We start from the raw sequence: 14,425 nt of genomic DNA on the forward strand, positions 1-14,425 counted from the left end.
ACTTACAATCAACTGAGGGAAGCAGAGTAATGAGGACGTATTTAATGAAATGCTCAGTACTACTAAGGCCATAAATGATAGAATCACAGAATACCTCCCTACTGAACACAAGTGCACGTGTCCTGTCTTTCACACAACTGCCTCCTGTGCTCTTCAACATGCCTTCCTCAGCTTACATGGTTTACCTTTAATGCTTATTTCTATTCAAGGTGGTTTGAATCCTATTAACCCTTAAAGCTCTCACAATGCAATTAGAGAAACCCAAGCTGGATCAAACTATTTTTACAGAAGTCACCTGTTAGAAACATGCATGCCAGGAGGTAAATTGCTCTTTTGTTAGATTTATTCTCCATTACCTTTATGCAGATGTTGGTTTGGGGCTGCACCTGTGGAGCTATTGGTGACTCCCATCCAATGCAAGTGGGTGTAGTCACTGGCAGCAGATGTCTGCATTCAAGACATGGTGCCATCTGAAGAACAAGCCACATCACATCATGTCATGAAGGCTATCAAGAGGTTTTCAGTATTTTCCTGGTTAGAGTCTGTAGCAGCAAAGTCACCAGAAACATTGAAGCTGATAGCCACAGCTGCTGGGACGGATCCTTACAGATCAAAGGCTACTGAGAAAATAGGAAGACAACTGGAAAGAGTGACTTTACTGACAACTAAAACTAGGCCAGAAAGGTACTAAGTTAGTTCTCAGTAAAATTAAAAAGCCAGAGAGAAGATAGAGGCATCACTGTAAAAACTTGGTGCTCTTACATATATGCCCACACCTGCCACCATTTAAGGTTTGAGGCATGATGGATCTTCTGTAGCTATGACACAAGCAGTAGTTACTAACTAACTGCACTAGTTAGCACTGGAACAAGATGCATGCGCAGGTCCTGAAGATGCGGTGGTTGTTGTTGCAGCATGAAGAGGAACCTGAATTTGGTCATGTTTCCTGACACTGGTGAAGAAAACACAATTTACTTTTCCAGTCTTACCCCTACTAACATAACTGGCACTTGAAGGAATCTGTGGTTCATTTTGCCCATTATTTAAGAATTACATCCAGTGCTAAAGGTATGGAACAAAATCACAGAATCTCAGAATCCCAGTCTGGTTTGGGTTGGCTCCTTAATGAAATGTGCCCTCATAAAAATCATGAAATGCAAACAAAAGTCTCAAGGCTCAAAGTTTCACATGAACACGTAAGGAAAGTTATATAATTATAGAATATATAGATAGATATAATTACATAAAAATATACATAATTAAAATGATCCATAATAATAATAGAAATGCTTATATATCTCTCTTACCATTATAAATCATACAGTCTAAGAGAAATGCTTTTCAGCCCTCTGGGCTCATGACACCTCAGACCATAGGTGCGCACGTGTGTGTGCGCGTGCTGCGGGGGCGGCAGTCGGGTCGGGGGGGCTGCAGCATCTGCAGAATGGCTTCCCTACATGTAAAACCTGCACTTGCTGGATATGTGACAGGGCTCACGTCCAGCCCCACAGTCTCACCGCATTGCTTGTTCCAATGAAGAGTGGCCATAGTGGAACATCAGCTGGTTTGCCAGAGGCCCAGGAACAAGAGGCAAAGGCACCAGCAAGGGTCCGTGGACCCAGTGCAACTGCAAAGTTCACCAGCCAGAGAAAGACAAAGGCATCGGCTACCTGGAAGATGAAGAGGTACTCAGGTACGCGCTTTCTCCTCCATAAAAAGCAAAAGTACGCTGAGCACCTGCACACAGTTCAGTCACCTTGGTTGTGCTAAAAGCCTGTCCGGGAAGAAAAATCAACACCACAATGATAAGCACTGAATCCTGTGTGTCCACAGGCTCTGAAATTTAGCAGCTTCATACAAATCACATCATTCTGCTTGATGTCTCATTAGATCATTCAACACTGCACTCCAGTACTATGTAACCTGTTTGCATATATAAGGACTCATGTCCTATGCAGGTGTTTAACTTTAAACTATACGGTTGGCAAACAGGGCTGCTTACCACACGACTGAAACCCAGAGATATGGAATTTGAATGTCAGAAATATACTTTTAAGATACACAAACGCTTCCGTTTCATTAAAGAAAAGCTGCTCACATAAAAAGTAATAGTGAGGAAATAAGAACAATTGAAAACCAGAGGGTAAGTCAAAACCAGAGGCTTGTGCAAATCACCACAACCGAGCTGAAATCAACTGAGCTGAGCCATTCTGAGCTGAGCTGCCACATTCTGTGCAAGCTGCACAGCTTCCCTTACCCATCTCACGGTATTAAAACAGGAGCAGTCTTTACATGAAATTACTCTTCCTTACTTCTGTTGTTCAATTCATGCGTTTGCTCAGTTTGGGCGTTAAATAAAACCAGTCAGTTCCTAATCCCTTTTTTTTAGTGTTCGGGTATCAGGATGCTGGGGAATTGTCTGGGATGTACCTAACCACAGCAGTGCATTGACATTTAAACACCTGAAAATAACCTTGATATAACATTTGATAAATAATTCTAGTTTTCAAGAAACACTTCAATTCAACCCCACACTCAAGTCAAAAGACAAGTATTTCTGGAGCTTCATAAAGGTCATCACTGTGCAAAAGCAGCCAAGCCTCTGCTTTGAAACCTGGCTGCTCTTTGGGCAAGTCTGAGGCACAGCTTTCAAATTCTTCCACTGCCTTTTGAGAACCACAAAACCAGAAATCCTCATGAATTCAGGAACACTTTTCCAAATAAACCTCTATTTCTGCGTCTTCTTTTCTCACCCAGAAAATGAGGCTGGTTGATACTCACCTGCTCACAGGACACTGCACAAAGAAAATGCTTCATAGCTCTAAATTGCTTTGAACAAAGGAGTCTTAGCTGAACACGAAGCACTATTTTCAGATTTAACATGAGGAATCATTACTTAAGGTACGCACATTTTCTCACATTGCATTTAACAGCGATTAAGAAATACAATTAGGATAGCTCTCACAGCAGGGAAGTATTTGTAACACCTCCCTCTGGGTCACAAGTCAGCTTTGCATACTTGCATGGTGTTGGATTAGCCATTACTTTATACACAGGTTCTCCTGATGTAGCCAGAAAACTGAATGAGGTTTTTCAAGGAGGAATCCCAGAGCTGTGGGCTTTGAGCAACTCAGGAGTCTGCAGGGGGTAACCACAAGCTCTAGAACACTTGTGCCGCTCACAGAAAAACGCTCTTGCTATGCAGAGATGTGTATGAAGGGCCACAGACAAGACTGAATACTTTCATTACTTACAGAACTCAGGCAGACTTCATCCCAGAGCTGTATGCCATGGCCCTCTTTGCATGACAAAGAACAATTTGTTTGCAAAACGTGACTGTCCCCTTTCTGACACTTTACCAAAGCCTTGCCTTTCCAGGGACAGACAATGGCTGCTGTCAGGCAATTCAGAGGACTCCGGGCGCTCTGTGTTCTCTCACTCCTTCCCTACATTATTCTGTACAAAACACACGTGGAGCCCACCCAAGCTAACTAAGCGACCATTAACATCAGGTTCACAGAGCATACAGCCAAGAAAGGGCATAGTCACTCTTTGCTGAGGTTCCTTTTTCACCCCTTGAAGCCAACCTTATGTAGTATAAAAGACCTTGTATGATCCTCTACCTTGGCATGGGTTTTAGTCCAGTTCTTTCTAATGACACTGAATTCACTATCCAGTTGGTACATCACACGCAAATGCCCAGTGAGGAAGAGTGCACCGGTGCAGCAAGTGCCAAGTGACCAAATAGCCCTTTTAAGGCTGGTTTGGCTAAGGTGAAAGCAGAGACTTATCCGGTCTTGTAGACCAGAAGACTGTTCCTCCAGAGAGGTACACAGATAATTAATTAATTGCAATGCTTTAACTGCACAGGAGCATAAGACAGGAAACAGGTACCTGGCTGAAGGCAGAACCTCAGCATTTCCCAATCCCATTACAAAAATCCTAAACCCTGACTCCTGAGAACCATAACATCAACAGAGAGGGCAGAAAACTACAAGCAAGTGCACACAGAGAAACTCAGAGCTAACTCCATGTGCTCTAACAGAGCTCTACTTCCGAGGCCCTCAAGGCCTTAGCTTATTTGCAGTTAAATCCACCAAGGGCGTGTTAAGTCCATTTCTCCTTTCTTATATTCCCATGAAAGCAAACCCAAACCAAACTCAAACCACAACTAAGAGTTGGCACTGGATAAACCAGGAACCACTGTGAATAAAGCCTATCCGGATTTCAGAAAACACAAAATGAAGAGGCCTCCCAACTCTCACATCCTGCTCTGCTTTCCTTTGTAAGCAGAGCTGAAAAGAAGAGCCTTGGACCACACCACATCACAATGTCTGGTCGTGGAATTCCCCTTTTCCCTCTGCAGACTTATGCATTTCCAGAAAAAAAGGTCTTTCCTAAATTAAAAGCCCCAGCCAAAACAACACCACTCCTCTACCACTAGTATATGTCTCTCTGGAGACAATCCAATGACAGAGCAAAGCTGGCAGCTGTAGCTCTTAGGCTCCTATTAACAGTGCCCCACACTTGGCACACACCTCCTTGCACCCAGGATACATGGGGCCGCTAACAGCGTCTGTACTCTTAAGGCAGGGAGCTGGGAGATAAGAAATGTCTTACTGCAAACGAGAAAGCTCTTATAAGCACAATGCAATGGCGATCAGGATCCGATTCCTTAGGAAGATCAGCATCAGTATGATTATGACAAACTTGCTCTAAGGTTAGAGAGTCAGAATGGGCACGACCCTGCCAGTTCACCCCTATCAAATTCTGCTTTTCATAACAAGCAGTTTGCATGTTTATACTCTAATGCTGCTCATCTGTAGTATTTAGATACAACAAATAAAAAGGAGATGAGGAGTCAACTTTTCCTGAAGAGTGCAGTTTTCTGATACATACTCCTCTAACATTTACGTGTACTTAGTCAAAAAAAACAAAGAGGCTTTGTGAAGCACTTCTGAAAACAAAGGGGCTTTGGTTTTTTTTTGGTCCAGTTTTGGTCAAATGATTTTCACCTTCCAGCTGTGATGCTGGAATCACACAAGCTTGCTCTAAGGTTAGAGAGCTGAGAGCACCATGTCCCGAAACATTTCCTCTCTTAGTTGTGAGCAGTGTTTGATTCATAACCCAGATCTTGTTTAAAGAGTTGGCTTCTCTCTGATTTCTATTTGTGTCACTTCAAATCCTACTGCTGCAATAGGAAGCAAAAGAATTCTCTGGACTCCACCTCGAGAAGGCAGAGTCTTAAATGCCTGAAGCACACCTCCTCTCACCCTGAGACACATCCCTTAATTCTGGGTGCCTCAGAGGGTTAGACAACAATTAAACCAGCCCAGCGGTGCTGGATGGTTACACACAGCAGGCCCTGTCTCCTCCAGCTGAAACCAAGAGTTCTGTGGAGGGAGAGGAAGACAAAGGGAAGGTATCCCTCAGCCGTGGCGTCTGGAGGTTTGCACAGGGACAGGGGAATTGGCTTCAGGTCCCACAGCTTTGACACAGCCTCAGAATCCAGACCCAGATAGTCAGAGATGATGTTCAGTTGCGATCCCCAGTACTGAGAGCAGTACCCCTAGCCATCAGAACTGCACGTGGCAAGTGACCCCTGGGGTGCTCAGAGCCACAGACTTTCTTCAGAACAAAGGTTTTGTTACACACATTTCAGCACCTATTTTTGATATGGTTCTCCATGAAGGAATACATAGGCAGGTTGCTTTGCAGTTGGTCTCAGCCCAGTTCAGATCTCTTAAGTTAACGTACCTTGTCCCCATTAGTAGTACCTCAATTCACTCATCTGAAAGTGACACTGACCTCTGGATAAACTGTACAGTGGCTGCTAAGAATCAGGCAGGGGAGTTACACGGAAAGATGTAAGAAAATCCTAATATTCTCTAGGGCCAGCATGCTAAAAAGCTCTGCCTCAACAATATGCAAAGATGCTCCTGAGCTCAATGATCCAACACAGTTACTTGAAGACACAAAGCAGAGAAAGCAGACTAAAGGAGTAAACTACTGCTCTATTCATTTAGCTACCAATAGGGAGAAGCAGTGCTTTAGGCTATGTGCCATTCATCATCAGTTAGTGCCTGCGGGCCTGCTAATAGAGTAGTAACAGCAGCACAAATAGTATTTGACAGGTATTTGTTCTCTCTTGTGCCCCTCCTTGTCTTGTTCCAGTAGGATTGTTTTAAATACACTGCCCTTGTAAGAGAAAGCAGTGAAGCACTTCTGAAAACCAGAAGTGATGACATTTGTGATGGCTCATTACACAGCCTCAGGACAGCCTCCAAGAAAATGCAGTCACCTGAATGTAAACAGGTCTACAAAAGATGCACACAGTTATTCGTCTCATTTCTGGGGCCCTCCAGGAGGGGGCATAAACAGACTGAGAGACAAAAATGCCCCTCCTTATCTTCATCGGGACTTAGTTCTTGCCTTCTGCTTCCCCATTGTGAAGACTGAACACACGGGAAGTAGAATGCTAGTAACACAAGCCTTTTTCACTCTCATCACTAGTGCGACTGCATTCTGGCCCCTTACACATACGCTAGTCGCTTTGCAGAAAAGGTAGATTTTTGTACTACTATACAAAGAAAGTGAATTCTGATTACTTCTATGAGCAACATATGTAGAGGAGGAGATTTAACAAGGCAGAAACTGTAGCAAGACAGCGACTGAATCTTCTGAACATCCCTTAACGGATACCAAGTTTAAAGGGCACTTACTAAATGCTAACCATGTTTGCCTCAGCTGCAGGTGCACTCTCAAGTCTGTCTGGAATCCAGTACCAGAAACAGTGAGCTCAGATCCAGGTACTCCTTTAAGATGGTCGTACTCCCAGCGACAATGCCAGATGCCTGTTAAAAATCAATCAATATCAAACGAGCGTTTTTGAAGAGTGCAAAGACAAGGTTGGGGTTATTTAAATCTTTGACAAGTGAAGCGTTTTGTCCTCAGCATGTCAGGGAAGCAAAACTAAACACGCGTTACTGCGAGACTAGCCAGCTATAACATCACATCTACAGATAAGAAAGATCAGTACAAGTGAAAGCGGACTAAGTACACTGGGGGTAAATAGGGGTTACTACATCTGGGGCTAAGTATCAGCACAGCTGGATTCTTACTAAATTTTGCTGCCATTTAGGCCCTTCTCATTTAATGGAGTCTAAACCTAGGCACTAGTTCTCCCAACTACAGCATTTAACTGATGTAATCACTTACTTTCCTTGCCCAAAATCAAGCAATAAGGAAAAACAGCCTCAGAGCCTGGAGGATTACACCTACCATAACCTATAATTCCAGTCACGCCAAAGATGAAAATCCAGAAGAGAATCCCAGCTGTGAACCTCAATAACACAAGGAAGAGCAGACTCACAATCATTGCAACGAACAGCCCACTAGAAAGACAAGAAACAGAAACCCAGGGAGAACAAGTATGAGCGTCTTTCTTGCACGCCTCTTACTCCAAATGAGGGTCCCTTCGTCTCGTGTAGGAGAACGGTTTGCAAAAATGTATTTCAAAATCTTCCTTATGAAATATTTCCTCATGGCTCTCTGCTGTTAGAAACAGATTATATATGATGATCTGGACACAGCCAGAATTGTCTGCGTACACCGAGTTCTCAGGGCGTCTGAATGGGACCAGCACACGTCTGGTTTGGTCATTTACACTGGCTGACCAACTCACTGCCTTTTCCAGGCCATGGCCTACTCTACAGCACACAAACTTAAATGGGAGAAATACCTGTGTGTGGGGAGGTTACTGGTTTATGTCCTCCATTTAAAATCCCTGCTTGCACAGAAACAGTATTACGAAAGTAACATTTGAGGAGCTTTCCTAGAAAAAAAAGAATTCATTTTAGGAGGAAAACCAGTGATCCTTTCTACCCATCGGAGAAGAAAATGATCAGGGCATAGTGATGCATAAAAAGAACCTGTTCAGAGCCATCAGTGGGACCCCTAGGATGGACATCTCCAGTGTCTTTATCAAGTCTGTGCTAAGGAAACATTTGCTTTCATTTCACTCCCAGAAAGCAAGTCAGAAAGGAAAGAATGACTGCAAAAGGCCTTTACTCAGCGGGTTTCTTCTAAAGCAATGCAAATAAAGCAGTGGGAACAATGGTTCCATCCAACAAAGATCCAGCTCAGACGCTTCACAGAACATTTCATTTCTCTACAACTCTGAGGTGTTACATCAGAATTTTGTGTTAGAACAAAAAGAAATGAAACCCTTTTCTTCCCTGTGGTCAGGAACTTCTCTTCTGAACGTTCCCAGTTTATTTAGCCAGTGACTAAAGATAACAAACGGGTCAGCCTGACCACAAACAATCAAAACCGGATGTCTTGGGCAAACTAAGCCAGACGGGCAGAGGGACAAGAAAAAGAACATCAGTTTATTTAGTTAAGCCTTTGCAAACTGGTCTTAAGTCCTAGCCCCTTAGAGGCTTCCCAGCATGATGCGTGTTCCCTTTCTGAATGGCTTGTTTGAAATTCAGAATGTATTCCTCAAAAAAAGCACTGTCATTTTGGAGTTCCTGACTCTCTTCTTCAAGGCAGTAAGATACCTTTATCTACGGTTAGCTTCAGATTTGCTCTAGTAACACCAAAACTGAATGAATACATGGTAACAACTGTCATTAATAGAGTGCTTCCCTTAAACTGAGCCTTGAAAGCAGCAGTTCTTTGGGAGTAGGATAAAAAGAACAGAGCAATTCCATATTAGATTTTTAATCCCACCTCCTTTCACCATCAGGCCTTCACTCTCATCACCCAAACTCTGGCACTTTCATATGTTTGCCCAGAAATCACTGGATGCATGCTGTCATTTGGTGAAAAGTGTGAGGAAAATTCTACCCAACTACTTTAAAAGTAACAACAATCCCTTATAAAAGTATCCTATTTGAAATGGGGAAACTGGCTTCAGTATGGAGAAAGTCTGTTCAGAAAATGGTCAATTCTCTCGCCAGCCCATCTGTTGAGCAGCATCTCCTTTGAGAGAATCTTCACCATAAGTCTGATTTCAATAACAGATCGAGAGAGAACGGCCATTTAGGCATATATACTCACAGATCTGCTTCAGCAAAATAGCTACTTCTTTTGTTTTGGTGCTGCATTTTTACTAATTGCTCGTTATTGAGTAAGAATTGCAAGATAAAGCTAACTCTGTTCAGTAGTTTTTGTTCTTTAAGTTGCTTTGCCTGCTGCACTGGATTTGTGTATTACAATGAATTTAACTACATATTGCTAGTATCCGTTTGGAAATTGGGATGTGTTTTATATAGATACTCACGACATTTAGCAACTGCAATTGGTTTGAAAGTCTCGTAATCAAGAATTTTTAGGTTTGGAATTACCATGCAGATGGGTCCTGCAACAGAAGACAGCAGCACCTCTTGGCTTTCTGCCTGGTAGGATATTCAAAAGCTACTCCAGACCATACTGTATGCATGTATGCTGTGCTATCCTTACCTCACATACAGAACCATAACAACATTATGGCAAAGCTTAAAAGTAGGTTTGGTAACAAACACGTACGTGGTCAATTCTTCAATTCCCTACACATTCCACAGTGAGTTTGGAAAAAACATAAAATTACCCATTAGAATCTTACATTAAAATCCAGTACCAAGAAATAGCATAGTCTTCAAAACTTTTTACTCCAATTGATCTTGCATCCAGGATATTACTGATGCTGCTGAGAAAAGACAAGACTGCTAATAGCAGAGAAGCAGAAAACAGCTCAGTGAAGCAAAAGGAGGACTTCTTGGAGTTGTTTTCCTATCCTGCAAAGTGCTTGCCCATATTAACGTTTCCTAAGAAGAAATGAAGAATCATCTTGTCAAAGAACAAACAATGTAGTTGTAGATGCCAGAAGAAGGAAACTTCCTAAGGTGCGGGTGCTAGCACTGCTGGGAAGGTGCTAGAATGCGGCAGCCTCAGATCCAGAGGTAAGAAAAGGTACCCCTGTGCTCCAGACAGGCTGAGGATGGAGAGTAGCTGGTTGCTACCCAGCATTGGAGATGCTTGCTGTCCATCTGCAAGGGAGGTGCTGTCTGGCATCAGAGCCCAGGACGTTGCCTTTTGAACTTCAGACGTGTGCTAAAACAGGAGCATGCTGATGAGGTGAGATGCAAAAGTACTAGGACAATCCACAGTACTAGGAAGGCTGCTGTAGGAAGGAAGAGCTGAGGCCATCACTGGCTGGCCCGAGTCCTGCTGCATGAAGACTTCAATTTGAACCTCCTTTAACTTCCCTTGCTATTAATTTTGGCTAGGAAAACCAAGTGGAATGTTTTCAAAACTGACAGTCATTCTGAGGAACACTAAAGCTTTTGGCTCCTTGCTCATTTCTGCATAACACAGTGCTGGTTTTCCCTACTGGAACTTTGCAAGTGCTCAGGCACAGAAACCATCGACCAGGAAGTCTCGTCCGGGTACCCTCAGCCATTTGATACAACAGATTCTGATCTTTGTTTTTCAATTCCTAAATTATTTCACAGTCTCAGAATCCAACACACAAGCACTTAAGAAGGGTAAAACCTACTTTGCAGCTCCCCTGAGGTCGGTTACGTTTCTTGTTTTCCCTCTTCCATCTTTGAAGGTAGTCTGATTTGCCACAGCTAGCACACCACTCTTCATGGAGAAGTCCAGGAAGCATCTCTTAAGAACTATTCAAAATACCAAAAGAAAGCAGAAATGGAAAGCAATGGAAAAAGGAAGCAATGGAAAAAAAGACAGAAACTATGGGTAAGACAGAGAGAGGAGGAGTTTATAAAAGAGAGAGACAAGGACAGACGTTCACATACTCATTTATGTTGCCCTGCTCTTTGCTGCACCAAATCCTTGGTTTCATTCCAAAGGGAAGAGTAGGTCAGTCCTCCTACAAGCTGTACGTCACCTTTATCTACTGGTTCTGCACTTTCCTTATCAGGATCCAATAAGCACTGATGCCTGGGCTCAATATTCAGTCTGCAATATCTACTCCCCCACTTATTCTCAGGAAACACTTAACTAACATGTCTCTTTTCTTCCCTCTGTGATCTTCACCTCTGGCTGTAGGCAAAAAGAAGGTAAGAACTTCTTTGCAAATGATTTTCTGTCTTTTGGGTCAGTACATCATTTTTCATACAGATTTTTAATTCTTTATCGCTTCATCCATTATTTTCTCTTTTTGACAGCCTGTGCCTGCTTTACACAATCTCTATTTTAAAGCATGGAAAAAAATAACAGCACTTCCTTATTTGCATGAGCTTCTAGGTCAGTGACAGACACTCTTGAGCTCTGAGACCTCTGCCTGTCTACTCAAAAGCACCTGCTGACCACAGTGACAAAACCAGCTTTTTGTCCCCTTAATTCCTCTGCTGCCCTCCATAGGCAGCACTATGTGCAGCACTGAAAAGCAAGCTGCCCGGTTAACTGGGCTCAAGCACCACCTGAACTTCAACAGCTGCCCAGAGGAGCTTTCCTACAGTCGTGGCATTTCCTTCCTGCCAACAGGTTGGCTTGGGTTCGGTTGGGTGCTCACATGTTTTGGAAGGAAGAGTTTGCACCGTAAACCACTTCTTATCAGTAATGATTCAAGAGCAAGAAAGAGCTCAGCTTGACCCAATCACACTCCAAGTGTCCATGGATGGCTCTCTAGAAAAAATGATGATAAAGCTTCATACTTTCAAACTGTTTAAAACTGAATGGAGGCCACTGCCAGGTAAGAGCCAGCTCCTCGTGGTCTTGCCACAGAACACTTTTCAGACTGGAGCTGTGATTTCATGTGAACGCTTACAGTCTGCTAAGATGTGTGTAAGAAATAGAACCACTCACAAGGCCTGCTTGGAATGATCATCAAAGGACAATCTTCATCACGTAGAGCTTGAGCAACAGACTGAAAAGGGGAAAACTGGGAATGCTGAATACATAGCAGAATTAACTACGTGCGTTTTGTTTCCCACCCACTCTGAGGAAATGCCCCAAACTGGACTCTGTAGCCTCCTCCCCAAATTTGATTGCTGAAGCTGCAAGACACATTCATGATGTGAGAATCCAGCCTCTCAATGGGATTTGGGAAAAGACTATTCTTTACTTTTCTAGTGACAAAAAAGAAAAGACCTCTTCACTTTGGATCGGCAGGTAAAGCAGCAATGACTGGGCAATCGCTCCTTGCCTCCCCCTTACTTTTCTCTTAAAGAAGAGTAAGAATTTAACACAACTAACACAGCTTTAGTGCAGGGCGGTTTAGAGATGGGAGAAATCACACAGTACATTTGAGTCCAAAATCAGTTCCATGAAAGACAGACTTCTTTGCCTAGCTAAATTACTGAGGAGCTCTACATAACAGGAGCCTTAAGAACTGGTTTGAGACACTCTGCTCGACTGCTGCGGGGTACTTAAGTACTAAAGGATACTTGCTCACTGGGCCATCCACAGCTGTCTCATACATTAAAAGCAATAGGATTTAAAGGGCATTTGTAAAGCTTTAATGAGAGAAACTCCATTTTATCTTTAGACAGCATAATTTTTACATGGCAGAAAATTCCATGAGCAGGCCTTAGACCAACTGCTCCCACAACTAAGGCCTTCAGCTCAACGGCCAGGGCAAATCAGCAGCAGAGCAAATAAAGATTCTGCCTGTTCTCAACAGGTTGAGCCTTGAAATCATTCAGCATAAACAGAGAAGGCCTAAAGTCACCAAGTCTGGTAACTCGATGCAACTCCTGCTACAAGCACCTTGCAAGACAGATCAAGATCTGGATCAGCTCCCTCATAATGCTGTCTCTGCACCTAGAATAGGAAGCATTTATGAAGAAACCTAATGCATTTATTGGAGCAAGGCAGGTGTCCAAACGGGGGAAACCAGGAGAGCAGCAGCAGCAATGACTGAAATCCTCCCTGACAGTCTCAACAGAAAAGCTGTGATGAGCTGAGTGGGATCCCTCAGGGCACAACTCACCAAGGTGTATTTGCAGAACAAAAGGAGGGCAATGAGCCCTGCCCTGCTGCAGACCTCACTGCTTTCCTGGAGAGAGAATTTCAGTCTCCAGATCTTTCAGCATCCTAAGCTACTGTGAACACTCTCATTTCCAAAATAACTGCAATCTTAGAATGGAAGCGAGGAACAGGGAATTCCTTGTCTAGTTTCTAAACGGGTATTTCCATCTTCGCCCCTTTCCCTGTCAATGAAGATACAGGTGAATTGAGAACCCTCCGAGTAACTCACCCCAGTTTCTTTACTCCCCCTAGTACCGAGCATGATGTGCTGTGGTATGGATGGAATACGCCTTTGGCCAGCTCAGGTCCGGTGTCCTGTCTCTGCTCCCTCCCGGCTCCTTGTGCCCCTCCTCACAGGCAGAACGCGAGGGACCCAAAAGTCCTCTGATACGGAGACAGACTCCACAACTCGTTAAAGTTGTAAAGTAGGTATGCCTTTATTCAGCTGAGGCGCATGGCGGATTGCTCCTCCAAAAGCATGTGCACCCCAGCGTTGCTCTCCTTGATATTTATCCTCTAAAGTACTACATATGCATTAGGTTACACAATACACCTATACATAGTCATGTCCTATCCCTGCTTCGTAGTATAATGAGCTCAAAGGTCCTTTGCACATGCGCAGTGCCTCCTCGTGGTCGTGGGCAAGGGTCTTCAGATAAGGTAAATGAGTCTTCCTCGGACCTGAACTTTTTACCTTTAGTCGTCGCTCGTGCTCCCTGGTTGTTTGGCCACCATCCAACCGCAAAGATAGCCTCAGCCGGTTTAGGGGTCCAGAGACCAGGAACCAAGTTACGGTTCCTTCCTCTTATCAATAGCCTTGCATCCTCCCATCCTCCTTTGGCAAGCACAAGAAACGTTAAGCAAGCAATGTACATTGTTTAGCAAGCAGCTGCAGCCCCTAATAAATCATTCCTTAACCCTAACTCTCTTGGTAAGGCACAATAGTTTTTTGCTGAGCGATGTATCTGTTGAGTAAGCCATGCAACTTAAGCAATACCCCCCTGTACAACCCCCCTGTACAATTTACCTAACCCCCCTTGTACAATAGTCCACATCACCTTGACCGGTTTAAGTGCGACCAAGCAACAACTGAAACATCGGTGCGTTACCAGCTCTATTCCCAGAGTAAAGGTGAAACTCAGAGCTGCACCAGATCCTAGGCAGAGAATTAACTCTGCTGCAGCTGAAACCAAGGCAAAGGCAGAGAGAGCACAGTGGCAGGGCGCAGGATGCCGGGCCATGAGCCTCCGAGGCGCCTGAGATTCAAGGGATATGAAGGCAGAATCAAGCGCACTGGGGGCTCCTGGCCCGCTTCGTCCCCGGCAGACCGCAACCGGGCCGCACCGGCCGCTGTGAGGCTTCCCGCGCCGGGCGGCCAGCGGGCAGAAGACGCCCCACTGCGTCCACCCAAGGGACGGACGGACGGGCGGGCTCCCTCGCCTCCCCG

General features: G+C 44.1%; 1 protein-coding gene across 1 annotated transcript; it reads right to left on the reverse strand.

Annotated features, from left to right (window-relative positions):
- Positions 1 to 2,456: 2,456 nt before the first annotated feature.
- Positions 2,457 to 12,276, reverse strand: LOC134161128 (choline transporter-like protein 5). Its single transcript, XM_062613674.1, has 9 exons — positions 12,253 to 12,276; positions 11,815 to 11,920; positions 10,541 to 10,664; positions 9,608 to 9,691; positions 7,282 to 7,394; positions 6,723 to 6,854; positions 6,579 to 6,610; positions 4,639 to 4,709; positions 2,457 to 3,079 (listed from the first exon to the last, which is right to left on the reverse strand). The coding sequence occupies exons 1-9, from the start codon at positions 12,274 to 12,276 to the stop codon at positions 2,962 to 2,964; spliced, it is 804 nt and encodes a 267-aa protein (XP_062469658.1). The 3' UTR covers positions 2,457 to 2,961.
- Positions 12,277 to 14,425: the final 2,149 nt, after the last annotated feature.

The sequence above is a fragment of the Pezoporus occidentalis genome, unplaced genomic scaffold (assembly GCF_034315485.1).
Source record: "Pezoporus occidentalis ecotype Australia unplaced genomic scaffold, CSIRO_AGI_Poc_V1 ctg1012, whole genome shotgun sequence".
In the NCBI taxonomy this organism is placed as follows: Eukaryota; Metazoa; Chordata; class Aves; order Psittaciformes; family Psittacidae; genus Pezoporus; species Pezoporus occidentalis.